The sequence below is a fragment of the Miscanthus floridulus genome, chromosome 7, assembly GCF_019320115.1.
Source record: "Miscanthus floridulus cultivar M001 chromosome 7, ASM1932011v1, whole genome shotgun sequence".
Classification (NCBI taxonomy): domain Eukaryota; kingdom Viridiplantae; phylum Streptophyta; class Magnoliopsida; order Poales; family Poaceae; genus Miscanthus; species Miscanthus floridulus.
Window position 1 is genome coordinate 126,820,253 of NC_089586.1, and position 27,418 is coordinate 126,847,670.

The window sequence follows — 27,418 nt, forward strand, 5'->3', positions numbered from 1 at the left end:
CTATTTTTGATACCTAATCGAAAAAATTATTGGAGAACTTGTTTCACCAAAAATATCTATTCTTATCAACGTGGAAGGATATAAAAAGGTTCTTAGAGTTGCTGTTAGACCATATTTAAATCCATTATTAGGAGCCATTTCCTCCATTCCAAAATAATTACGCCTTTTGCTTTTGGAGAAGTCAAAGTCTAAGTTTGATTGAATTTATAGAAAAAGTACTACCAATTTTTTTATCTCCTAACATTAAAAAGTTAAGATGCATCATAAATATTAATATTTTTATATATTCAAATGCCTCCCTGAAGTTGGCTAGTCTAGGCTACTTTCTGTAAAAAATATCGTGAAATCCGGTCCAGATTGTGCGTGAACTCGCCACTTGGTCACTTGGACGAGAGTGACACGAGACATGACGGGAAGTGGAAGTCTGGAACCGGGACGCTCTAGTAGTAGGTGGCAGCTAACGCCAGAGCCGTGTGCCGTGTGCGTTGCACGCGACTCGTGTAAGGTTTTTATCCGGAGAGAGGCCGCAGAGATCGAGCGCTCTCGGCCAACCAAACGCCAAGTGGGACCAAACATGACGACGCCCCCTACCGCAACAGCGCCACTGGCATCTCTCCTCCTCCGCGTCTCCGCGGCTGCCGTTGCCGTGGCTCCACGTTGCAAGAGCCCCGCGGCGGCGGCGGCACGGTGGGCGGGAGCTGGGGGCAGCAGCAGGAGGAGGAGGTGCCGGGTGGCGGTGGTGGAGGAGGCCGGGGTGCTGCTGCCCAAGGAGGGGGAGGGGGAGGAGGCCGCGGAGGCGGAGGCGGCGGCGGGGCGCTACGACTGGAGGGAGGAGTGGTACCCGCTGTACCTGTCCAACGAGGTGCCCGACGACGCGGCGCTCCCGCTCACCGTCTTCGACCGCCAGCTCGTGCTCTGGCGCGACGGCAACGGCGTGCTCCGCTGCCACGAGGACCGGTGTCCTCACAGGTGAGGTCCTGGATCCGATCCTCTTTTGTACATGCATGGAGCGAGCTCATCAGCTGAATTCTTTGCAAACAAATCAATCTGATTCTGCGGCCGACGAATGTAACGATTGGTTTGGTTGAAACCAGCAACTGACGATGAATAATTACTCCCAAAATGCTTATGGACCGATCAGGTTAGCGAAGCTGTCGGAAGGGCAGATCGTCGACGGCAAGCTGGAGTGCCTCTACCATGGCTGGCAGTTCGACGGCGACGGCAAGTGCGTCAAGATACCACAGGTCTCTCTCCCACCTTTCCTACTGATGCCCCTATGCGTTTCACGCGGCGAGTCCATCTACGTATGTACTCCATGGCTGATGGATCATGGATGATCAGATGATGTGATGGCCTGATCCCTGATGGGTCCGTGCGTGCAGCTGCCCGAGGGCGCCAAGATCCCGCGGAGCGCGTGCGCACGCAACTACGAGGTGCGCGACTCGCAGGGCGTGGTGTGGGTGTGGATGTCGGACGCCAACCCTCCCGACGAGGGGAAGCTGCCGTGGTTCGAGCCGTACGCACGGGCGGGGTTCACGGACCAGTCGACGGTGCACGAGCTCCCCTACGACCACTCCATCCTGCTGGAGAACCTCATGGACCCGGCGCACGTGCCCATCTCCCACGACCGCACCGACTGGACGGCCAAGCGCGAGGACGCGCAGCCGCTCTTCTTCGACGTCACCGAGCGCACGCCCCGCGGGTTTGCGGGCTACTGGGGCCGCACCAGCACGCCGCACCTCCGCAACCTGCTCCGCTTCGAGGCGCCCTGCGTGCTCACCAACACGCTCGAGTACACCGACAAGGACGGCACGGAGCAGTGCTTCTCCGCGCACTTCCTCTGCCGCCCCGCCGGGCAGGGGAAGTCCATGCTCCTCGTGCGCTTCGGATCCACCCTCAGGTCGCCGCTCGCCAAGGTGCTCCCGACCTGGTACTTCCACCAGAACGCGTGCAAGGTGTTCGAGCAGGACATGGGGTTCCTGTCGTCGCAGAACGAGGTGCTGCTCCGGGAGAAGGTGCCCACCAGGGAGCTCTACCTCAACCTCCGCTCCTCCGACACCTGGGTCGCCGAGTACAGGAAGTGGATGGACAGGGCGGGCCACGGCATGCCCTACTACTTCGGCCACAGCAGCCTGTCGCCGCCGCGGGTCCCGGCCGTCGTCGAGCAGGCGCCCGCGGGGGCCGTCGCGGGGATCTCGGCCTCGTTCCCGGCAAAGGGCGGCGTCGGCACGGTGCACGCGCCCAACCCGACCAACAGGTATTTCCGCCACGTCGTGCACTGCAAGGGGTGCAGGGCGACCGTCAAGAGGTACACCTCGTTGAAGAGCGCGTTCGCCGTCCTTGCAGCGGCGGCCGTGGCGGCTGCCGTCCTGGCGGCCACCAGGCAGTGGAAGGCCGTCTTGCTGGCGGCGTCGGCCGTGCTAGCCGCGGCGTCCTATGCGTGTGACGCGCTGGTTTCTTTGCTCACCACCAACTTCATCAGGACACACAGGAGACTGTAATTAAGGTGCCTTATAATGGCTTGTGTATGTTTAGGTATATATATAGAAAAAAAATGGCGGTAAGCGTTCTCTTTGCCCTTGCACATTTTGTATTACCGTAGCTGAAGCTGTTGTATATGTAGTAACGCTTTGCATGCCAGCAACAGCTGATTAGGTGGTTACTGGTTAGGTCTTTTACTCCTGTGTCACAAACTCACAATCACAAGAGATAATCAACATCACCTTCCGTGCACACACGGGATTTTCAAGTCTGCAGAGGGTCACAGTCAGCAAGTCGTGAGATTTCTGACCAACCAATTGATATGCAACACGCTTCAAATTCAACCGAGGAGCCAGGATAGGCAACCCAACTCCAATATATATACACAATACAAAGCAGCACACATTCACTGTTCAGATAGTGGCACAATGCCTAAGGTCACATGTTATTAAGTAGACAAACTTGATAACAGTGGACAAACACCGACTTCTTGCCATCCATGCTCAGAGCATGTGTTAAGGACAATATACTTGGATAGGATAGATTAGCTACCACAATAGAAACGATTCATGCTCCAAGCTTGCCGTGGTTGATTTAGAATTCCCTGTCGGGAAAGAGGATGGGTGCAACAAGCGACCATATGAACAGACCTGCCGTCGCCCACTGGGTTGCAATCCTGACCCAGACAGATGGCCACCCAACATCAACAAGCTTTCCGCTCTCACCAACGGAAGTCGACCAGCCAGTCAAGAGCATTGCCGAGTACATGCTGGCCAGGGAGAAGATGAGGTGAAAGAAAGAGTAGGAGTACGTCACCGGCCTCGGTACATCCTTCTTATCTTCTTGTTCGTCTGCCTTGCTGAAGGGAAGCAATGGCTTGTCGGTCCCTGAAAGTCAAAGAAAAAGGTAAGATAATTAACAATGCAACTTGATATTTGCAAAACTAGCTCATTAGCCAGAGAAGGCAATCTAACCACGAGGTGAGTCTGGTGGCGAGAGCACAGTTGCAGAGGAGCCAGCACGGACAGCAGAATAGACCACAGAGAGGACAGTGGTAAGGAGTCCCAATGTAAGGCTACCAGTTGACACAGCTTTCGAGTGATTGTGAAGCCCATTGCATTCATAATCCCTTGGCTCACCGGAGAGTCCACTGTAGCACAGATATGTACAGTACAGACCAATAACCGATGCAGGCAACAAGCTTCCATTGATCTGAAAATCAGAAAGTTCAAAATTCAGCATTATTTAGAACAAAAAAGATAGTAACATTTAATGGAAATGTATAGCAGTAGTTTTTGCAAAGCATGGTCATTCTCAACCGATGACCAAGATGTGAAATCTAAGACAATCAAACCAACCCAAGAATCATCTACAGTTGCAAATATAATACTGACCAAAGCCCCAAACACATCCAGTATAACTTATCAAGCAATAGTTTCTGGTTGAATCAAGTAATATAAACATAGGCAAAATCAGTAAAAGGAAGAAAAACAGGCTACAGGATGGTACCTTTGGGTGCAGGGCAACAATAGCAAAGGCAAAAACAAGAATCAATGTGAAGACAATGAAAAACAGGTTGAGTCCGCAGTCATGTCCAGATGGAGTGAACCAGTGAAATAGAAGACCCGAGAAAGAGAAAGTGGCAATGTAACAGACAACTGAGACAACCAACAGAGCCATGTACCTGCAGCGACAAAAAAAAGTATAAATAATAGAAAATACACCAATGGAAGCCCAAGCAAATATGGGAACAGCAACAGCAAGCAACCAACCAGAACTGCTCATCCTTGGCGACCCAGTTCTCATTCCATCCATGCACAAAATCCAACAGCAGAACAACCTGAACGAGAAGGAACAGGCCAGATCCGAACTTGGATATAGATTCTGCAAAAATAGAATTGTAGTAAGAATTCGGAACACAATTAACACAGATGACGGAATATCTATTACCTAACAAACTGCATGACCAACAATAGCATAGTAGTAACTCAATGTTCAGGAAACTCAACAAATGCATCCTTTCACACCCCCACCCCCCCAACACACACACACACACACACAAAAACCCAACTAATACCAAACATTACATTCTGTTCTGAAATCTTAAAGAACAATAGAACATCTTCCATTTCCACCAAAAGAGGTCACGAGCACTAGCAATTGGGCTTAGCTATTGTAAATCCAGTAATGTCTCTAGATAGTGTACATGACCCGGAACCAAATCTTTTGTTTTGCACATCACTATATTAGATAGTCTATAACCTCGTTTTTTTTACTCAACTATCTCCATCTGAAATGAATTCAGCTCCAAAACATCTATACCAACGGGTTGTTTGGATTAAAACCTCATCTTTCCTTATAGAGCACCAGCCAGAATTTGGACAAAGACCCACATATACATGCACTAGAATTTGGGTTAATCTAGTAAAAATCCAGTAGGTTTATAGATATAAATCCGAAATAAACATTTTGTTTTGCATAAAACTATACTGATCTAGTGGCCTACCATCCATGATTCTGACTCAGCGATCTATGTCCTTCCGATTCTCCAAAAATATCTTGATCAAAGAGATTATGTGCCTCAAAAAGATTAGCGCTATTAACCAATCAATTGTCATCGTGATATGCTCACAACTTATCAACTATGCAATCTGACAAACAATTGCCATTAGACATTGTAACATGAATTAAACAGCCTGGCAAACAAAAACAGCTACTCAGATTGGTTCTCATGATAATTCTGATTCAGTTCTAGAATTGCGCCTACAAGTCTAGAGTTGTGTAATCCTGACAAATAAAAACAGCTGACTACCAATTGGGTTTATCCATTGTACAAGTCCAGTAAGTCTACAAGTCCAAAATTGCAAAATCTGACTCAGCAATCTCCTTATTTTTTTTTAAACGAACTGAACAATCTCCTTATGAGACTCACGGAACTAAAAAATGTCTTCATGAAAGGGACTGTCTCAAAAAGATTAGCGCCATCATCATTAAATTGTCATCTTGATATGTCAAATCTCCATCAACTATGGTTTTCATTTGTGATCGCAACATGAATCAAACGGTAAGACAAATAAAAGGGAAGGGCGTTAGCTCACCATAGAAGCTGACAACGCCGTTGGGCACGAAGAACATCAGGAAGACGATGACGGCCCAGCAGAAGATCTTGGCCATCCACCCGCCGTGGTGGATTTTGTCACGGGGGTCCTTCTGGTCCTTTATCCCGGCCATGATGACGGCGAGGATGGTGAAGAAGAGGAAGTTGCCGAGGCTGACCCTGAGCACCGCGTCGGTCTCGAACCACTCGCGGTCGGGGGTCTTGTGGAAGTGGTTAATCCCTGCGGAAACAGAGAGAAACCTCCTTGAATGTTTCGATCAATTGAATTGACGAATCGAACCGTACGGAAGGAGGAGGATGGGGATTCGGGTCAGGGCCACGCACATGGGATCGACTGGAGGAGAGGCGCGGCGACCTCGCGGAGCGCCCAGGATGCGAAGAGGGAGAGCGCGAAGAGGCCGCAGTAGGCGATGCGGGCGGAGCGGCGGCCGATGCTGCCGACCGCCGTCCGGCACGCCTCGCAAGCGCACGCCGCGCAGCACGACGCCAGGCACGACGCCGCCCACATGGTGTCTGGTGGCTGGTGCCCTGGCTCCGCCGATCAGATCGAAGCGCCTCGGGAAGGGGGATCGAATTGGAAGGCCGCCGCCGCGGATTTGGGGATTTCTAGGGTGGGAGAATTTGGGGAACGCGTGCTGGGGAGGGGAAAGCCGGAAAGGAGGTGGATTACGTATTTGTTTATGCACGAGACGGGCGGACGGACGGGGCGGGGGCGGCCGACGTGCCGATGGAGTTGGTTGTGTTGGACCGGATAAGGAGACCGAGTCGGCTTGCAATATTCTACGGCAGCATTGACCAGGAAAACCAAATACGACCGCGTGTTGCAAAGGCAAAAACTTTGCAGTATTTGATGTAAAAAAAACCCATCAGCGTTCGAATCAGGAATGCTAGCTGCATCCAGCAGAATATGCGAAGTATTCATCCATCTGATAATACCGGAATGCAAATGAAATGTCTACTTGTACCAAATGATCGTCGGTTCAGAAGTATTACGGGGTGCTGAAAACACCTCTAAATATCACATCCTTCTAATAATTATTATTGTCACTACTTCTACCACAGATGTCCTAAAAACCTGATAGACATACAAGTGTAGCATGCTAAGAGCTGACAGGATGGCAATTGTAAGACTGTCTCCAACAACCGCGACCCAAAATACAAGACTTATTCGTCCTTTGGATAGCGCTACAGACAAAGAGTTCAATACCTATTTTTGTCTTCTCCAACAAAAAAGACCCAAAAGACAATCCTTTCTGCAAATGGGTCTTCAGAAAAGAGGATACTCAGATTTAGGTTATGCCTCTCATAGCATCCAAAATGAGTCTTCCATATAGGTATTGTGTTGGAGACCTATTTTGAGTTTGGATTCCGCAATGGACCTCCCATTGGAGACAGCCTAAGTTGCATACATCACGCCAGATTCTTGTCAGAACATAAACAGAGAAGCGTTGGCACATGAAATTGATATCAGAATTTCAACCATTTCTTCTCTTTCTCCTTTCTAGTAACAGCATTCGTCGCTGAAGCGTGGGTAGCTTCAGCATCAGCGAGTGCCTTTCGAGTCTCTTCCAGTTTCCTTGAAGCTGCTTCAAAGACTGCCTTGTCTTTGAGGTTACGGTTCTTCATCTCTTCCAGTTTCTCAACTCGAATCCTCAGCTCCTTTACTTCCTCATCGTATGCGACCAAGGATCTTCTGTCCTTCTTAGCATGTCCATGGGTCTCAACTGATGACCCTTTTCTAACTTTGGTGGTCGAAACTTCAGGGGCATCTTGGCTCACTAGATGGCTGTTGATAAAGTTGAAGACAGATCTCTCAGCCTCTTCAGCTTTAGCAGCCCTGGCCTGTTCTGCAAACCTCTTCTCACGCTTCCTTTTCCCACCCCTACTGCGCTTTTTTGCACTGCCAATGCCTCCGTCGGCCTCGCTTGCAGCAAGTGCATGATCAAGTGATTGCTTTGGGGGTAGTACCTTAACTGGAATTGGATCAAGCATGCCTTGGCCAGACACACCAAGCCCCATCCCCTCTCGGTAACCCATTTTTGCCATAATTTTGGAGGCAACACCCCTTGTGTGGTGCTCCCATTTTGCAAAGATCATGGTATCTGTCTGAATGCCACTGAAATTTGTGAATTCTAAAAGGCCAAGACCCTGATGAACACTTCCATCCTCTTGATCAGCATCGTCACTGAACTCAGATTCTTCCTCACCTGAGCTTCCTTCATCTTCATCGCTCATGTCAGCATATTCTGAGACAGAAAGAGAATCACTTGGCAGCCTTGCAGAACTCCCATCATCTTGGAAAACAACTTGGCCAAGCTTCAGATTATCATCCCATGACTCAAGCTCTGCTCTCCTCCAAAGGCCAGAGTTATACCCAGAAGATGCCAGTATGCTGGAGCCTACCAAGGACTGCTCCCACCTAGTTGGAGTGAATCGCTTCAAGGCTTTAGTAGGGATTACAACACCTGAGGATAAGTTCTGAATTAGTCAGGTATGCCTCTATGCCTGAAGGGTCAAAAGCAATATGCGTATCTACACGATGCACATAGAAAAAAAAAGAAGCAAGGCAAATATGTGGCTAATGGTAAGTAATTATAAAAAGACGGAACATGAATCAATCAAAGTCCTACTTATCCTGTGAAGTTTACACCACAACATGTTATCACTATTGCTTTATGTAACATGCAAAGGAACAAGAGCGTAACATAGCACATTTTAGTGGCCTTCGATCTTCCAACAGCCAAATAACCATTAACATACCATGGGACATGCGGCAGTTACTACCAAATCGACATCGCTGCTGTAGGAAGAACTTGCACATCTGCACTACGGGCAGATTTGTATTAGTTAGTTTGTTCATAATAATGGCTCGTACACTCCAACCATTATATTCATGTTAACAAACAAAAAATTATGGCAGATTGAAAGGTAGCTGCAGTTGCAGGTTACCCATCTGTGACTCTCTCTTGAGTTCTTTCCCTGCTCTTATTCATTAAGTTTTGGCTAGGAATAGGATGGAACCAGGGCAGAGGGTACCTTATGACTAGACTTTACCCACCTGTGACTTTCTCTTAGAGTTCTTCTCATGCCTCTATTCATTAAGTTTAGGCCAGGACTAGGATGGAACCAGGGCAGAGGGTGCCTTATGACTAGACTTTGACAAAGTTCAGTTTAGTCTAACTTCTAACTAGTCTGTAGCAGCAATAGTGATTTCACAACAAAATATCATCCATGTGTATCCATCAAAGTAATAATGGCTTGTTTTGATAATGCATTTACACAAGAGAAGACTGAAATGAATCTAACTAATTGCACCATGGTGTAAGTGGGTGTGTCTGTTGAATCGAATCACAGCAGGAGGAGCCTTTGTTGAACTGAACATTGAAATAATTTCTAGAGCATAAGATAGCCTTGGTGCAAATTGTGACAATGTAAATCTTAGCTGTTCCCCATGCAATAGTCCAGCCCATTCAAGAAAAGTAAAAACGCAGGTCCGGCACATTTGTTAAGTAAATATACGCAAAATCACGAGCAGAATGTTTTCCACAGGCTGCAGTACCACAAGCATATAGCTACCAGTGTAAACCATATCCCTTTGTAGATGCCAATGCAAACGATACAGCAGGGATTTAAGAGGTCAAGCTTGGTTATTAACAGGAAGATGATGGCTAGCATAACTAAAGACAATCTTGATTTAATAATAATGCTCAGATTAGATAACTCACCGACATGTTTTCAGATGTGGGAGTCAGAAATGAGATCCTTGCATCGCTTGAACCTTCAAAGCCTATAATGCATCCATTATACCAGCGGCCATTGTTGTGCCGGAATCTACACTTTGATCCAACTGAAAAATCATGTGACCCCAGTGGTTCTGTCTCAACGTCATCTGGATCTAATGGCTCGATAGCAACTTCAGGTGATTGGGATATTGATGCCTCATCTGGAAAAATCTCATCTACTTGTTTCAGTAGCCTAGAGCGCTTCAGATGGAGAAGACCCTCCTCTGCATCCTTAATCGCAGCAAGAAGCTCCTCATGAACCTTTAAACAACAACAACACAGCAAACAATAATAAGAAAAAAAGACTATCGTTAAAATTTAATAATAAAGTAGTAAAACCTTCTCTGGCACAGCTCCAGCTCCAAGCTTCACCCCATATCTGGAGTTTGTATGCTAAAATCAAGAACCTTGATACTCTATATTTTCAAATCTGGTGGTACTCATAGCACCAGCACCACAGATTTCTAGAGCTAGAAATGCCCAATTTGCCAAAAAAAGGGCATAAAACTGAATGTGAAAACTTGAGAAAAGAAATGCAGAGTTTTATCAAACATTATTATGCAGGAACATCCACAACTCAGGAACGGAAAGTAGAAAAGGAAGACATTTTTTTTTTCATACACAAATTGATGCCATGCAGTAACTCTCATCAATGAATTGTATCCCAAAGAAATGAGTTAGTGTGTGAGATATCACTCGCTCTTGAAATTTACAGAACTCAGCACTGATATTGTTCATAACAATTGCTAAGATGTCAACGAATGTCTGCAAGGGTTTAAAAAACATACAGTGAATTAATAGCCAAGATTATCCTAATTTCTCAACTTTGCTGTGCAGACCAACCCAGCCTTGATATGATTTCAACAGACAAATAAAAACACACAGATTGATGCCTTATTTAAACCAGGATAACAGGAGCAAACCTAGATAAAAAGCACACAGATTGATATATAAATCCAAAACATACTGCCCAATTACATTTCCATCACCTATAAGATGGCCACACAAGCTAAGTAGCTAACCATCCAAGGACCACTACAGGCGTAGTAACAACCTGGTAGGTCAGCCTCACCCTTCTGCTAATGCTATGAAATCACAGGACCCTAGAATCCCCGTACTCTCGGAGTCGATTCGGTTGCAAGGGAGTTAGCAATCAAGGGCCGCGGTAGGAGAGGCGGGTCGATGAGGAGGTAATACCGCGACGCACCTCGAGGAGGTCGGCATTGGAGGGGTCGGCGGCGAGGGAGGACCGCTGCTCCTGCAGCTGCTGCTCCAGCTGCCGCTCAATCGCCGCCGCCTCGTCCTCACCCTCGCCCGCCATAGGGCACCAACTGGATCAGGGCGGCGAGGCGATGGGCGGAGGGTCGAGAGGCTTCCTCCTCCTCCCAGGTAGGGTCTCACCGCGCCGCGGCACCGTTTCTTCCTCCTTGACCGGAGAGGTGAGAGGTGAGAGGTGAGAGCGTTGGGTGTTCAACCTTGTCCTTGGAACCGGGCCAAAAAAAACCTTGTCCTTGGAAGGCCACAGCGCTTCGGATATGCGGTGGTGCTGTGATGATGGGCCGAGGCCGAGCCCACGGGAAACCCGGGATATTACTTGATGGGCTTCAGCAGTTTTATATTTTTTTATTCGCGACTCGTTTTTGTGTTGTGCCGTCGCCTTCTTCCACGAGAACGTGATTACACGAATTGTTTTGTATCTACCCCACCCCGATTGCCCAACGCTCGCTTTTTCTCGCTCCACTCCCACACGATCAGCCGCCAGCGCCGCCGCGTTCATGGCCGCCGCACCGGAGGAGCACCTCGACGTCCTCAACGCCGCCGGGGAGAAGACCGGCGTCTCCAAGCCCAGGCACGCCCCCGTCCCGAGCCGAACTCGCCCGTCTCGGTTGGATTCCTTCGATCTGATCGTGTGATTCCGCCGCTCGCTTGCTTCGCTTTCCTCAGGTCGGAGGTGCACAGGGACGGCGACTACCACCGGGCGGTGCACGTGTGGATCTACAGCGAGAGCACCGGGGAGCTGCTGCTGCAGCGCCGCGCTGACTGCAAGGACTCGTGGCCTGGGCAGTGGGACATCTCTAGCGCCGGTCACATCTCCGCCGGCGACTCCTCGCTCTTCTCGGCACAGTGAGCTCTCTGGCCTCACGATAGTACTGTGCGCTTGAAGAGGTGCCATCTGAACACCACACTGGAGTCCGTAGAGTAGCCTGTGCACAATAAGCAGCTTGCGATGCCTAAAACATTTTAGCAGCAAGTGGAAACTGTACTCAAAGCTCCTTTTATACCTTCGGGAGGGTTGTGTCCTGACCATGTAACTGTTGCAAATAGCATGGCAGTTGCAATTTTGCTCTTGTTCATCCTCACAGAGAGTTCGACAGAATACTTATACTTTATGCTGTTTTCTTTTCGTGAAAATCATTTATGCTGATTATTTCATAACGCTTGCTTCTGTTGGTCACTTACTGTATAGAAAGACTCTGTCTAGTTGATCTTTTTGTTTGAATGATGACTTATCATTGGTACTACCATCTAACATGAATCATCAGGAGGGAGCTTGAGGAAGAACTAGGCATCAACCTTCCAGTCGATGCTTTTGAGCTCCTATTTGTATTTCTTCAGGAATGGTTAGTATGTTTACATTGCAGCCCATTATATTTTGCAACCGATGACACCATTGTTGTCAGGATTTGTCATATTACAACATAACAACTTCGATCAACCTTTAGCCACATGTTTCGTTGAAACATTGGTGGCCACTTGGTCCAGTACAGTTTATATAAGCATTATTAATTATATATATAAGATACTTGTTAAGACTTAAGAGCTATTTGCCTATTTCATCGCTTTTTTTGTTTGAATCTCCAACCATTACAATCTACATCTTGGATATGATAATTGATAAATATGGTATCATCTGAACCTTTGACTCTTTGTTGCAGCGTTATCAACAATGGGACATACACAAACAATGAGTACAATGATGTTTACCTTGTGACTACTTTAACTCCAATTCCACTTGAGGCCTTCACTCTCCAAGTAAGAATGCTGTAATACTTTACACAGTGGCCGTTGGATTTATAACTGTATGCTCATCTTAGTCAAGATCACTGGCTGTGCATGAGAAGATAGTAATTACTTATGTTCCATCACCATTTGCTCGTAAGGAAAAATATTCTAGAAAGGAAACGACAATACATGAACAAAAGGAGCTTTACATATTGTCTAGTATTCTACCATTTATTATGTTATGTTTCTGTTTGAATGATTTTTTTGACAATGGTGTAAGTACTATAAACTTTTAACTTGTAGGTAAGTGAAGTGTCTGCAGTTAGGTATATGCGTTGTGATGAGTACAAGAGCTGCCTTGCAAAAGAAAGTAGAGAATATGTTCCTTATGATGTGAATGGGCAATATGGTAAACTATTTAGCATTATTGAAGAAAGGTAAGCAGCATATTTCTTGTCTAATTGCACTTTTGTCAATATGTGGGCCAAAACAGTCGGATATTTGAAATGGAACTTTATGCGAGTGGCACAGAACTATTATCAACTATATTGTGATTGATGAATCATCAATCTCTTGTTGAGGACAATCGAATCAAGTTCAAGATCCCTCCTTGTGTAGGTTTCCAGAAGCCTGAGTGATGGACTGATACTCTTGGGATTTCTGGGATACCAACAATAGGCCCTTAAAATTTTGTGGCCTATATTTTTTTCATCAGGTGGAACATTAAGTTGAAAAAAGTGATTTCTTGAACTCATAGGACAACTTTATCTTTAACTTCAAGAGCACTTTTGAGGATTTGTTGCCTGTAATGTGCCAATCACTCTGAAATTTCTTAGTTTAGCCCTGCTACAAAGAAGTATGATGGGGCTGATCTGTTAGGTCACTCTCACACTCATGCATTGTAGTATCTTTTAAGCAGCTGATACTCCCTGCTAACTGTCAGTACATGTCTAGATTGGAAGGAATTGTCATTCCTCTTTTATCAATTGCCAATTTAAGCTAGTTCAATGGATCCTAATCCTTTGGTCATAACTTTAAAAGTACAGTTTTTACCAAAATTATCCTGCTTCAACCTTTCATGCCATCTTTGTAGGTACAAAGACAATACAGAGTCCCGCAGTTTAACTTTACAAAAGCAAATGAACCGTTATGCTCCCATCCATTTGGAACCAGATGTAAGTTTTTATTCAATCATCCTGTAGATTGACATGCAGTTAGCTAACTATTTATGTTTCTGAATGATTTTTTGTCCTTAAAAACCAAAGAAGGTATGCATATCAGCATATGGCACAAGGAAGTATTAAAAGTGCTTCAGATAATGACATAACGAATTAACAATTGCAGTTATATTGTCCGAGGTCAGTGAACAATAAATTCGTTATAGTAGGGGCCTCCCATGCCGTTTCATTAGATAAAAAAAAGCCACTGATATATAGTGTATAGAAAATTTCTTGCTTTACACAAAGATGACAGCTATAGATTATTATGCAAGAAGTTCATAATATTCAGTTTGAGACATCGATAGCAGGAAGGGCATGGAGATTTGATATCTCACTTTTTGCCTTGATATATTGCACCTTATTTTTTTTGTAGTATGCTTGACTTGACTTCTTTATATGTTGTTTTTTTGCAGTTGACTAGTCTCTCTGAAGGAGACAGGGAAGCCTTGGGATATATTCTTAAAGCAGCAATAGTTATTGATGGCATATTCTATGAACAAGTAACTTCTTCATCTAATGCTTTTAAGATTTTGTTTATTCTATTGCTTTTTGGTTGGATGCACCCCATGTCAATTACTTGTAAGAGATATATTCATTGGATAGACATTTTTTGTATTGTATATAGTTTTGTTCTACAACCTCTTACTACTTTAATTCTCAATTAGGTATGGAATAGTAACAAAATGCTTAGAGACTGGCTGAAAGGACATTCTGAATCCTCATCATTCGATAAATTGAAGTGGGCGTATTATTCTATTAATAAGAGTCCCTGGTAATACCTTTCTCTTGATTAATGAAGATTTTCTTGATTGGTTGGAATATCTTAACACAGTATTCAACGAGAATTTCTTGGAATTGGATGCCATCTTGCTTAGGACTCGTGACTTTCTTTCATTGTGTTATGGTGTAGTACTTTCATATTGATATATATCGGTTAGAGCATAATTTAAACAAGATACATTTCGTTTTCTAATTGGCACATCTACTGTTTCATCTGACAAAACGAAGCATGGTTATCTGGAGGAATGCATGCTTTCTGCATTTTCTTTTCAACTGTAGTCCTCTGTGCATAAACAAATATTTTCATTCCATGCTGTTATCATCTTAGCCCTTATAAACCAGTGGTGTTACTTTCATAAAATGTACTCACTCCATTTCTTTTTACAGGGCGTATTAGAATTTGAAAGGGTCAAAGTTCATAGACTTTGTCCAACAATTAATCAAATTATATGCATGCTTAAAGTTGTAATCGTATTTGACAGATCTTTGAATGTGACTTTTTTTTAAACATATATTACATAAGTTATAGGGCTTTAGGCTGCTTGAGTGCATAGACTATTGTATTTTGTATAAGGTCAACATGATCCATTGCAACTTTGAAACTATTGGATTGTTCAGTATGCACAACAGTGTTATTAAAAGGTCATACACTTGCATTAATACTATCTAGTCATGTCATCTGAGATCAGATTTAATGCAATGTTTTTTCCTAGTTATCTTGTTTATTTGATACCAATTGTGTCATTAGATTTACATGTAACTTTTATATATTGTTTAGCATCTTATAGATGAACGTTTTGATATTTTCTATAACAGGTCCTGCCTTGATGAAAATAAGGCTTTTCTATCGACTGCAGATTCTGCTGTGAAATTACTCACAGATGCCACAAAGCCAGTTTCAGGATGGAAGGGGATTGAGTATCGAGCAGCATTTCCTCTAGATAAGCCTCCTGGTGCTAACTTCTATCCTCCTGATATGGACAAAGCGGTACATTAAGATGTGCCCCCCTCCTCACACTCACAGAGAGAACTTCCTGTTCATACCACAGATCACAGATTTTTGTGTGCTGTCTGCTTATAAGAGCTATATACATTTTGTGTATACTTGATTCGATGCTAGCTGAAGTGAATTCATTTTTGCATACTTTTTCTATGGCTGTAGGAGTTTGAACTTTGGAAGAGTAGTCTGACTGATAAAGAACAAAAAGATGCTACTGGGTTTTTCACCGTCATAAAACGGCATGACTCTCTGTCTTCTTCATCATTAACACAATTGGATGGATCAGACCAGACCAAGACTAAAGATGATCTTTTTATTGTTCCATACTCCAAGGAGTATAGACCATCCCTTGAGAAAGCAGCTGAGCTTCTTGCGAAAGCATCAGCATGCTCTGATTCTCCAAGGTAAGCTATTATGGTGTTTTGTTTCTGAATTTCTAGTTCTTTTTTTTTTTGCGAAGATTCATTTGTTTTATCTTGCTGCAGCCTCAAGAATTTGCTGAGAACCAAGGCGAATGCTTTCCTTTCAAATGATTACTATGAATCCGATATAGCTTGGATGGAGTTGGTTAGTATTGTATTTCTTGTTAGTCCATTTCTCTGTTCTTATAACTTCTCAGCTCTGTTCATATGATATAAGAACACACCGCTGGTCTTGATTCTTCTGCTCTATGGCAAATTTTGTTAGTTAAACTCAACCTGCAGCGGGTAAGAGAACCCCCGGGCATTGCATTAAGAAGAATACCTTATCACGCGGGTCGAGAAAACCCCCAAACCCCTGCCTCACCCATACACGGCGGCACCATAGCCCATGTGAGAATGACCATAACCGGTATGGCCCCGGACTGGGTCCGCGTGATGCGTCGTTCCTGCTGTACGGGAGGTGCCGAAGGAGCTGCAGGCGCCATTGGCTGCTGTACAGGAGCAGTAGCCGGCTGTACAGGAGCAGAAGCCTGCTGGACAGGGGCAGGAGGCTGCTGAGCAGATGCAGGAGCCGATCCTGGTGCTGTAGAGGATCTGTCATGCGCTCGGGGACGCCGGCTGTAGACAAGCCGGATGTCCCGCGGGACAGCCGCTAAAGGGGCAGCCGCTGGAGGAGCAGCAGGTGGTGGAGCAGCAGGAAGTACAGGGCCGTGGAACAAGATCGCGGGGTCGTCGGTCAGCTCCTCAATGAAACTGGGATGTGACGGCCCAGCAGCAGAGGGCAAAGGTGCAGGACGCACCGGCACTGTAGTACCTGCAAGCAAAAAATCCAGGTCGCTTGGCGAGGACCTGGAGGGGTAAAGCCCGAAGGGATAACAAGTCTCATCGAAGACCACATGGCGAGAGACGATGACGCGCTTAGTGGCCATGTCGAGGCAGCGGTACCCCTTGTGGGAAGAGGGATAGCCGAGAAAAACACATGCTGTGGAGCGAGGAGAGAGTTTGTGGCGAGCCGTGGCCGTCAAGTTCGGATAACAGAGACACCCAAAGACACGTAAGTGGGAGTACTCGGGAGGTTTGTTGTGGAGGAGAGTATATGGAATGCTGTGGCGAACAGCGGAGCATGGACGCCTGTTCAGAAGATATGTGGCTGTGGCGAGCGCCTCAGCCCAGTACTGAGCAGGCATGTGTGCATGGAGGAGCATCGTGCGACTGATGTTGTTCAATGTGTGAAGAAGACGTTCAACCTTGCCATTTTGTGGGGAGGTATATGGACACGAGAGGCGTAAATGAATACCACGGGAAGCAAAGAGAGTATGGAGGGTATTATTTACGAACTCAGTGCCGTTGTCGGCTTGGACAGCTTTGATGGCAAGGCTGAATTGAGTGTGGACATAATTGCAAAAAATTGCAATATGTGTGGAGACTTCAGATTTGCGAGTGAGGGGAAAGGTCCAACAGAAATGAGTAAAATCATCAAGTAAAACGAGATAATATTGATACCCGGATACACTGGCAACCGGGGATGTCCATACATCAGAGTGAACAAGTTCAAAAGGCATGGAAGTATATGAACTGGAATCTGAAAAAGGGAGGCGCACATGTTTGCCAAGCTGACAAGAATGACATAGCAGTTGCTCTACTTTATTACAGCTGATGGACGCATTACGACGAAGAATATCAATGGTGGCGGAGCTGGGATGACCAAGACGGTGATGCCAGAGGTCGGTGGAGATGGCAATGCTGGCGTGTGGAGCGGAAGATGCAGCAGGGAAGGTGTAAAGATCACCAGCACTATTGCAGCGAAGCATCACGCGTCGGGTCGGGATATCCTTGACAGAAAAACCAAGAGCGTCAAATTCTATAGAGCAGTTGTTGTCCCTAGTAAATTGACGAATAGATAGCAGATTGCAGACTAGAAATGGGACAACTAAGACATTATTTAGATGAAAATTGGACGCTGGTGTATGAAGAACAGACTTGCCACGACATGAAATAGGAAGATGTGCACCATTGTCAACTGTAATGGAAGAGTGAGGAGGATGACGAGAGAGGAGTATACCATCCGAGGAGCTCATGTGGGAGGAGGCGCCGGAATCCAGGACCCAGGGATGCTGGCCCTGGAGATGCATCTGATTGAGTGCAGCGACAAGACCATCCTGGTTCCACATGGGAGCTGGTTGAGAGACGTGGAGCGGCGCAAATGTCGTGGGGGGCTGCGTAGGCGCGAAGGCCGTGTGAGCCTGAGGAGGAGGGGCGCCAAGCACGCCTGGGCGCCAGCCGGCCTGCTGGGCCGAAGGAGGGCCCTGTGGCGCCCATGGATTGTAGCAAAGCCAGGGGCCCATGGGTCGGTATTGACCAGTCTGGCCAACGCCGCCGCGCTGCTGCGCAGAGCCGCTGTTCCAGCGTCGGCCCTTGCCCTTGCCCTTGCTGCCGCTGCTGTTGCCACCGTCGCCGCCCTTGGTGCTGCCGTAGCCGGTCACGTGTGGGTTGTGTGGACCTCCAGAGTTGGCTGTGGCAGCGAGAGCACGGCACCCGCCCGGGCTGGTGCAGCCAGAGCCGGCGGTGGTGAGGAGGGCGGTGTTGGCGACCGTCTTTTCATCATTGGCGAGACGGAGCTCCTTTTGGGCCAGCATGTCATGGGCCCTGGCGAATGTGGGAAGGACAGTGGAGTTGGCGATGTCGTCGGCGGTGTTGGAGAAGCGAGGATTGAGGCCACGCAAAAGGGCGAGGACGAGCTGCGAGTCCTGGACAGGATGGCCGACGTCGCGAAGAGCGGCGGCCTTGATCTTCAGCCGCTGGCAGTATGCCGATATGGTGCTGTCACCTTGCACCATGGAGTGAAATTCGTTGAGGAGGAAGATGGCGCGTGGCTCCCGGTTGGCGCGGAAGATCCCTTCAATGGCCACCCACAGATCACGGGCGGTCGGATCGGCACCGTCCATGGCGAGGTCGAGGACGGAGTCGTCGACGGAGCCGGAGATCCAGCCCCGGACGCAGCACTCCTCGGCATCCCACTGAGGATCATCAGGACGAGGGGGAGCAGAGCCATCGATGTGCGAGCGAAGGCCGAACTTGCCGCACAACGACTTGAAGAAGAACGCCCACTTGGAGTAGTTGGATTGCAGGTCCAGCGTGAATGGGATGTGGGACTTGACATTGACTGTGGCGTAGTTGTGAGCCACGATCGGGGCAGCAGCGCCGGTGCTCATGGCAGCCATGGTTGGAGTGGCTGTCGCGGGCAGGGTGCCGGCACTGGTGGCCGAGGAGGAGGAGGCCATCGGAGATGAGAGAGGGAGTAGAACAGCCGGTGAAGGTGGACGGGCGCGAGGGAGACGTGCGCGTTGGGCTGCTGCGCGAGCAGGAAGGGTCGCGCGTGGGGAAGGTGCGATCAGGGAGAGTCGCACGGGGGGAAAGGACAGGAAAATAGGATCTGATAGTCTGATACCATGTAGAGACACACCTCACACCTAATATTGGAGGGGGGGGTGACCTTCATATATATAGCCAATATGGCTGGGTATACAAGGAATACAATCAAGTATACATAGCAGGTGCTAATCATAGCTAATCACACATAGACTTGCCTAATAAGCGGGCGCTGGTGGAGCAACGGCAGTAGGCGCTGGTGGAGCAGCAGCAGCGGGCGCTGGTGGAACAGCGGCAGTAGGTGCTGGTGGAGTAGCAGCAGCGGGTGGTGTCTCGGAGACCGGCAGTGCTGTGATGGCCGGCAATGTCGTAGGTGGTTGCTGCCGGCAAGTGTATACCTGCGTAACAGGAGGCTGATAGTGGGGCAGTTCTCCAGCAAAATCCCCGGACTGATGTCCCGGACCAGCTACAGGGGCGCTGGGGCCAACTCTTGGCCCAGACTGGGTGCCACTGAAGGACCAGCGGAGCCAGAGACCGCTGCGGGGAGGGCGCCAGGTATCACCTGATCAACATCTGTATTATCCAAAAAATCATAGACACTCAATGGTGCCTGTGAGTTGCACGAAAAAAGGAAATTGTTGCTCGTCAAAGACCACATGACGGGAGATAATAACGCGATTTGTGGAGAGGTCAAGGCAACGATAGCCTTTGTGGTTATCGGGAAAGCCAAGAAGGACACACTCCGTAGAGCGCGGAGCGAGTTTATGGGGCATATGGTGGCGGAAAGATTAGGGTAACAACGACACCCAAAGACACGGAGGTGATCATACGTGGGTGGTGTACCAAAAAGAGCTTGATGGGGAGTGCGGTTTTGAAGGGTTTTGGTGGGGTGAAGATTAAATAAATGTGTTGCAGTGCGAAGAGATTCAGCCCAATATGCTGGCGGCATAGAGGCTTGGAATATCAAGGTGCGCATGATATTATTGATGGAGCGAATGACACGTTCAGCCTTGCCATTTTGTTGGGATGTATGAGGGCAAGAAAGGCGAAGATGAATACCTTGTTGAAGGAAAAAGGAGCGGGCTGCATTGTTGTCGAATTCGCGACCATTGTCGCTTTGAACAAACTGAATACGACAATTGAAATGAGTGAGCACATAGCTATGAAAATTGTGGAAAGTGTGAAAGTTTCAGATTTCAGTTTAAGCGGAAAAGTCCACAAATAATGAGTAAAATCATCCAGACATACAAGATAGTATTTGTTGCCGGATAAGCTCATAATAGGAGACGTCCACAAGTCACAGTGGATTAACTCAAAAGGTTTAGAAGCCCTTGACAAGGAATGAGAGAAAGGTAAACGACTGTGACGACCCAACTGACACGCATGGCACAAAGAGGTGTCATGATCACGAGGAATAACAGAAATAGAGTTACTTGACCGCAAGCGGGAGAGGACTTGGACGCCGGGATGCCCCAACCGCCAGTGCCAAGTGGTCTCCAGGGCAGCGAGCAGGACACGAGGATGTGAGGTGGACATCGGAAGAAGCGGATAAAAGATCTCCGGAGCTATCACAGCGGTGGAGCACCGTCTTAGTTTGGAGATCCTTCACAGATAAACCAAAGGGGTCAAATTCAACTGAACATGAATTATCTGTGGTAAATTTGCGAACTGAAATAAGATTGGCTATGAGCTGAGGCGAAACAAGAACATTAGAAAGGTGAAGAGGATGGTGTGAATTGGGGAGGAAAGTATGACCAGAACAAGTGATAGGAAGACGAGTGCCATTACCAACAATGATGTTGGAATTGGAATGAAGTGAGGAGCTGATGGAGGAGAGATTACCAGAGGATGAAGAAAGATGCGAGGACGCACCCGAGTCCATATACCAATTGGCGTCGGGCTGCTGCAGCGTCATTGTGTTGAAAACATTTGCCAGGGCGGCCTGGTTCCAGGACGCCGACGGGTACGGGGCACTGCCAGGACCATAGGAGCCGTAGGGGTAGGCGCCGTAGAGGTAACCGGGTGGAGGAGCAGCAGCGAGATGTGCCTGTGCAGCACCCGAAAACGGTGGCTGCGGACGGGGCTGCTGGTGGTGGAACGATCCAGCGCCCGGGCGGGCGCCAAGGATGCCTTGGCCCGGCATCGGCCACATCTGGAAGTTGCCGCTCCATGGATTGGATCAAGCTGTGGCCAGAGCAGCCGCAGCCTGAGTATCATCATCGGCCATGGGCGCGACAATGGAGAGGAGAGGGTGACGAGTGGAGAGGAAGGGTTAGGGAGAGGAACGGTTCCTAGCTGATACCATGTTAGTGGAATTCTCCCCGCTGTTCCATTCATCTAAAGATATGATTCGTTGTGGCCAGCTCGCTCAGCCAGCGCGTCCACGTCGCTGTTATTTCGTGGCCGTTCGATCGGCCGCGCGGACGGTCCAGATCGGGCGAGCCGCGGTCGTTTTACGAAAAACCCCTTTCAGTTTTCGGAAATCAACCCGCGCTCTAGACGTCCTCTCAGAATTTTTTACAAAAAACGCCTCATGTTATTTCCAAATCGACGCGCAGTCCAGAACGGATGCGCACTGGTTTGTTTGCAAAAAAGACCTCCACTTTATCGAAATTCAACCCGCGCTCCATAGACACTCTCATCATTTTTTGCGAAAACATCCTCTGATTTTTCTCAAATCAAAAAACAGTCCACCTTTGATTATTTCTTTTCTTTTCTCCAAAAAAATATGTGGGGCCCGTGCACCGCGCGCATGGGCGCGCCCGAAGGACTAGTTGATCAAGAGTTTATAAAGGAGTTACATGACTCTTCCACTACTAAGACTCTTCATTCTAGACTCCACAAATTCTAGGCTATTCATATTCTAATAGTTTGAGTCTTTTTAGACTCTTCTTTTCTTCTTAATATAAGGATGTGCAGGTCTCCTGCGTGTTTCATCTCTTATTTACACAAGTTTCATCTCAGATTATAGAAAGATTACTGAAGCTAACAATTTCCTAAACTTTTTTATTTAAAAAACAGGCTAATGTGGCATACTCCCTCCAATTGCAAATAAGTAATGTTTCTGTTTGCACACAGTAGACCTGTTCATGGGTCACCCAATCTGGCCCGCCAGTGCGCCGAGTCAGGCTTGGGCCATGATTTTCAACCGTGGCCTGGCCCAACCCGCAAAAACCCGACCCAAAGTGCAAAAATTTGAGAAATAGCTTGACTCAGGCTCACGCCAAAGATTTTGACCTGACCTGACCCGACGTTTGAACAGGTCTAGCACAAAGTATATAGATATTGATCACCAGTATATCCTTGCATTTAAAGATTGAAGATTTGTAAATGCTATAAGTAGATTATCTCGAAAAGCACTTCATAATGTTATTATATAAACATACTACGATAGAGTGAAAAATTGCCCATGTCATTGTCCACATTACTTAGCAGTAGCATTTGGTTTATCTTAACTTCTTTCAATATATTACCTTTATGTTTGGTATTCTTGTCTTGTATGCAGGACTCCAACTTAGATCTCACAATTGGCCCATATGAAACATATGAAGATGGCCTTTTTAGTTATAAGGTATTTTTCATGGTATCTTTGCCCCCACATGTTTGTGGCATCTCAATTTGTTTATCAAGTCTGAGCCTTAAGTCACTTTTGCCACACACAATTTTGAATTTTATCCTCTTTGGAGCACTGATGCACCAACTTGTTTGGGACTTAAAGGCTTTGTTGTTGTTGTTGTTGTTGTATCCTCTTTGGAGCACTCATTAAGATCATTTCACTGATGCACTGAACTCAGCTTTCAGCCAATGCTTATTTCCTGTTGTGAAGTATTAGTGGATTGCCCACCTCTTCTCAATAGCTTAAGATTTTGGGTTTACTTGGTTGGTAAACCTTACATGGTATCAAAGTCAGAGGTCTCGAGTTCGAGTCCTGGTAGAGGCATCTTTTAAGTCCTCCGCTCCCTTCTTTATTTCCACTTTTGCGCCTTGTTCAGGCTGCACGTGAGTGGGAGTGTTGTGAAGTATTAGTGGATTGCCCACCTCTTCTCAATTGCTTAAGCTTTTGGGTTCACTTGGTTGCTGCATAAAACCTAACATTTCCAACCTTGTTCCCTGCTAAGTTTATCATTTGAGCAACTTAAGATTGATCTCTCTCTCTTGATATACCCCAAGTCTGAAAAATATTGTTGTGTCATGAGATATTAATTTATGTTTATCTTCTGTGTGTTAATTCTAAAATTTGATATCTGCTCATTACCTTTCCCTGCTAGGAAAATATCAGTTTTAGAACTTATCTATAATTGTGCATAATGGTCAGGTTGTACATTGATAAGGATCTGAATTATGTTTGTTCTGCATAATAAACATGGAGTTCGATACAAGTTTTAATTTGTTTCCACTTGTATTTACGATTCCAACAGGCAACTTTTGAAGCATTTGTCGGAATACGTGATGACACAGCGACTTCTCAAGTTAAACTCTTTGGTGATCAACTCCAGGTAATCTCATTAAATTTCTTTAAGAAAATATTAAGCTTTGTTTTACATCAAATTTGATCTGAGTTCAGGATTTGGAGAAAAACCTTCCAATGGACAATATTTTCAAATCAGACAGTATATCTGCTGCTCCAATTCGTGTGATCAATCTTCTCTACAATTCTGGGGTATGGTACAATTCTGACACTCAGCTAAAAATCGGTTATTTGTAGACAAAGAAAATCAACCTTTTATTTTTTCATCCTGTTTGGATTATGATAAGTTGACAATACATTTTTTCTATGAATTGTGAGATTCAAGAAAAGTGAGGAAACACCTGAATTTCATGAAAGAGATTCATATTGTTTTCTTGGCCATTTTTATTTGTTGCTTCCGTGAATGGACTTGCATTTCCATAACTTGCACGTTCACCTTAATACTTTCTCAATGGCATGGTTGTCATCTAGGTGGCATTGGGACTATTCTTTGGATTCCATCCCCTTTATTGTTGATTAACTGTTACTGTCATGTTGAAATTGCTTGAATCATGCCCAGAATTTATCATCAACTGCTTGAAATGTACAGGAAGCCTGTAATTTTTTTTGTGTAGTATTTACCCTCCATTTTCTTATTATCAATAAAATTTGAGCTTCTGGTGATGGTAGGTTGAGGAGATTCAAGAACTTGTAGGTGTGGTGCAGATATTATTTTTTTCTGTATAAATGGTGTCATGTCCTTGTCAACAGCTTCATGATATAACAGGACTGCTGCTGCAGGATGTGAAAGGTCCACAAACCATTGCTTTCAATTTGCCCAATGATGAACGGATTGTGAATGAACGAGGAACTTCCATGGTTATGCTTAAAAACATTTCAGAAGCCAAGTATGCCTTTTTTTCTTATTTATTAAGTTTAATTGCCAATTAGGTAGCTTGCATTCATAACAGCAAGGAAAAATAAGGGGTTTATGCTCATTTTGTCAATTTTGGCTCTGTTATTTTCAGGTTCAAGCATATCTTAAAGCCTATAGCTGATGCCTGCATCAGGGAGGAACAGAAGGAATATGTTGATTTCGAGTCATATTATACACATATAGTCTGTCATGAATGCTGCCATGGAATTGGACCTCATTCTATCACCCTTCCAAGTGGTAAAAAGTCAACAGTTAGAAGGGTACATACTCAAATAGTGACTCAAAAAATCTCCGATTTTAATTCAACGCCAGCAGTAGTTTTCCATTTCCCTTCAAAACCATTCCATCTTCCCATCTATGTTTAATTGTGTCCACATAATTTCAAGATTTTGTCTTGTCATATATATTTAAAAATTAGTAAGTTGTAGAGATGGAAGTTTTGGTAAAAACAAAATATCTACAAATGACCAAAAAAGTTGCAGGGTATCATCTTTGGAGTGACACATTGATTCTTAGATGGTTTAAACCAGAAAAGTCACTGTAATGCAATTCAGTATGTTTACTTTTACCTAAAGTTTCTACATATGTGAAGCTTTTGCTTCTGTGGCAAATGCTGTTACATTTTTATAGTTTACATTTTTGCTTGGTATCTTCTATACTGGTGCCACTGAGTTGAGCTGCTTCATCCTGTTCTTTTCATGAATACATAGGAACTTCAAGAATTCTATTCAGCGTTGGAGGAGGCAAAAGCTGATATAGTTGGTCTCTGGGCACTGAACTTCCTTATTAAGAAGGTAGTAATTTCATCAATTCTTGTGTTATAATGGCCCTCGTGTTACCCTGATCATGCAATCAAGTTATTTTTCTATAATAAACATAGGAACCTATGACCTGTCAGTTGTTTGCCTGTATTTGCCTTTGCAATCATTTGCTTCTGTTCTGTTAGGGATTGCTTCCTAAGAGCCTGTCACAATCTATGTATGTCTCTTTCCTGGCTAGTTGCTTCCGGTCAATCCGTTTTGGACTGGAAGAAGCTCATGGGTAAGGTTGTATCTTCCGTACTAGCAAATGTAACTTGAATACGATAAAAACAAAAGTACCATTTTTACTGTCCTGGACACCTGATGATAAATGACTTAATTTATTTCTGAATTTAGAAAAGGACAAGCTCTGCAGTTTAACTGGTTGTATGAAAAAGGGGCTATTATCTTGCACTCTGACGGAAAATTCTCAGTAGACTTTACAAAGGTAATTTTCTATACATTCAACTATCTTTTTTATTTTCTCTTACCACGGCTCACTAGAGTTTGTATTGTGGAAGGTTGAGGAAGCTGTAGAAAGCCTGAGCAGGGAGATACTGACAATACAGGCAAAGGGTGATAAGCCTTCTGCCCAGTCTCTTCTCCAGTCCCGTGCCACCTTGACACAACCATTGAGAGTGGCATTGGAGAAGATAGAACACATGCAGGTAGGTGCCCCTGAAACTTCTCTTATGTTTATTTGTGCCCTGAATCCCATGGTGCACCGAGTTTCAGCTGTGCAGATATTTTGCTATATTCATTTTCATTCAGGTTAGCAGCGGTTACACCCTTATTTATGTTCCGTTTCTAGGTACCTGTTGACATTGCCCCGATATTTGGCACGGCAAACAAGCTACTTGCAAACATTTAACTAGTTGGATTCAGCAATTCAGCAAATGTTGAGCTTCAGTACCCCCAACAATGCCTGGACAAAACCAGGAATTTCTCAAGAATAAGGCAATGTCAAGCAAAGCTGATAAAAACATGGCGATAAGTGAGTGACTTTTCATCGGAAGGAAAATTGTTTAGCGCTCTTAAAGTGGTGTTTGATTAGTGAGAATGGGAATGCCCCTCCATTGCTTGCTCGGGAACTTAATCCAGCTTTGCCTGAGCATTTGTGAAGTATATTTCTTTTTTCTTTGAATCACTGGAACTCATGACGTGACCGTGTTTTCTAATCCCAAGTGCTCTTCTGTTAAGACTTTGAACAACAATTACTGCATTGATGTATATTGTTTGTGACACAAACTAAGATGTAGGGCGTGTTTGGACACCGCCTTAGAGCGTCCACAGTGTGTCAACCCGTCCTTGGGTCTTAACTGGAGCCCACAACTGATTAGACGTCACATGTTCTTCTATCAGCAATGTATCGAACCCAGCATGAGTCCATACGTGGGCCCAAAATCAACTGCACCCTCCTCTCCTTTGCGCGAGCAGCAATGCCAGGAAAGAGTTCTTTATTTCTTCAACCCAGGTTCCATGCGAAGGAGCCGGTCCTTCATCGAACCATGGTTGCAGTGTATAGGACCGGGTTCTATCTTAGCATTTATTGTATCGCACCGGCTTCGACCCTCCCACTGCGGATGCTCAGGGCATGTTTGGATAAAGACCTGGACTGAAATGCCTGGACTGGACACCTGCCTGTAATCTTCCTGTGATTCATTTGGTTGGCATCCTGAGAAATCTGCCTGCTACGAGTTGCCTGTGACAGTTGCCTGTGAGCAGGCGTAGGAAATCGACTGCCTGGGCTCCAATCCAACTTGCCTGGACCTAATCACCCTACAGGAAGCCACGTGAGACACATCAACCAAACGCTGCCCCGTCCCTCTGTCTACTTCCAGGACGTCAACCAAACAAGATATAAAAAATAGACTTGCCTGACCAGGCAGTTTTGCTATTGGGTCACAGGCAAGTCACAGGCAGCACGTCCAGGGCCGTCCGTGCCGGAAGTGCGGCGTTGAAATTGGCTACCGCACTTTTGGCAAGGTTGGGCGGCAAAATTGAACTGGAGGAGCACGGCGTCGCTACGCCGCAACCGTGGCAGTGAATCAAACGGCTC

At 46.0% G+C, this 27,418-nt stretch overlaps 5 protein-coding genes across 8 annotated transcripts; 2 read left to right on the forward strand and 3 right to left on the reverse strand.

Annotated features, from left to right (window-relative positions):
- The first annotated feature begins 472 nt into the window (after positions 1-472).
- LOC136467893 (protein TIC 55, chloroplastic-like) lies at positions 473-2,574 on the forward strand. Its single transcript, XM_066466702.1, has 3 exons — positions 473-969; positions 1,142-1,244; positions 1,383-2,574. The coding sequence occupies exons 1-3, from the start codon at positions 575-577 to the stop codon at positions 2,499-2,501; spliced, it is 1,617 nt and encodes a 538-aa protein (XP_066322799.1). The 5' UTR covers positions 473-574; the 3' UTR covers positions 2,502-2,574.
- A 224-nt stretch (positions 2,575-2,798) lies between these two features.
- LOC136467896 (uncharacterized) lies at positions 2,799-6,246 on the reverse strand. The gene is made up of 6 exons (XM_066466705.1): positions 5,924-6,246; positions 5,580-5,819; positions 4,254-4,365; positions 3,991-4,165; positions 3,456-3,693; positions 2,799-3,368 (listed from the first exon to the last, which is right to left on the reverse strand). Exons 1-6 carry the CDS (start codon positions 6,105-6,107, stop codon positions 3,076-3,078), a joined length of 1,242 nt encoding a protein of 413 aa, XP_066322802.1. The 5' UTR covers positions 6,108-6,246; the 3' UTR covers positions 2,799-3,075.
- A 179-nt stretch (positions 6,247-6,425) lies between these two features.
- On the reverse strand, positions 6,426-10,713 carry LOC136467894 (zinc finger CCCH domain-containing protein 18-like). The gene is made up of 4 exons (XM_066466703.1): positions 10,589-10,713; positions 9,325-9,642; positions 8,360-8,420; positions 6,426-8,064 (listed from the first exon to the last, which is right to left on the reverse strand). Exons 1-4 carry the CDS (start codon positions 10,700-10,702, stop codon positions 7,067-7,069), a joined length of 1,491 nt encoding a protein of 496 aa, XP_066322800.1. The 5' UTR covers positions 10,703-10,713; the 3' UTR covers positions 6,426-7,066.
- A 384-nt stretch (positions 10,714-11,097) lies between these two features.
- Positions 11,098-26,573, forward strand: LOC136467892 (nudix hydrolase 3-like). Of its 4 annotated transcripts, XM_066466700.1 has the most exons (21): positions 11,098-11,230; positions 11,326-11,505; positions 11,925-12,002; positions 12,318-12,414; positions 12,688-12,821; positions 13,478-13,559; positions 14,018-14,104; positions 14,270-14,376; positions 15,201-15,372; positions 15,547-15,788; positions 15,870-15,951; positions 22,681-22,746; positions 23,594-23,671; positions 23,740-23,835; positions 24,424-24,530; positions 24,651-24,819; positions 25,270-25,353; positions 25,506-25,600; positions 25,717-25,807; positions 25,881-26,027; positions 26,171-26,573. In XM_066466700.1, the coding sequence occupies exons 1-21, from the start codon at positions 11,157-11,159 to the stop codon at positions 26,228-26,230; spliced, it is 2,328 nt and encodes a 775-aa protein (XP_066322797.1). In that variant the 5' UTR covers positions 11,098-11,156; the 3' UTR covers positions 26,231-26,573. The 4 variants fall into 4 exon arrangements, 2 of the variants coding, with proteins under 2 accessions (XP_066322797.1, XP_066322798.1); XR_010761653.1 differs by lacking the exon at positions 26,171-26,573 and having other exon boundaries at positions 25,559-25,600; positions 25,881-26,018; XR_010761654.1 differs by lacking the exons at positions 25,506-25,600; positions 26,171-26,573 and having other exon boundaries at positions 25,881-26,018.
- LOC136467895 (uncharacterized) lies at positions 17,466-21,859 on the reverse strand. Its single transcript, XM_066466704.1, has 2 exons — positions 17,869-21,859; positions 17,466-17,638 (listed from the first exon to the last, which is right to left on the reverse strand). Exons 1-2 carry the CDS (start codon positions 19,085-19,087, stop codon positions 17,601-17,603), a joined length of 1,257 nt encoding a protein of 418 aa, XP_066322801.1. The 5' UTR covers positions 19,088-21,859; the 3' UTR covers positions 17,466-17,600.
- Positions 26,574-27,418: the final 845 nt, after the last annotated feature.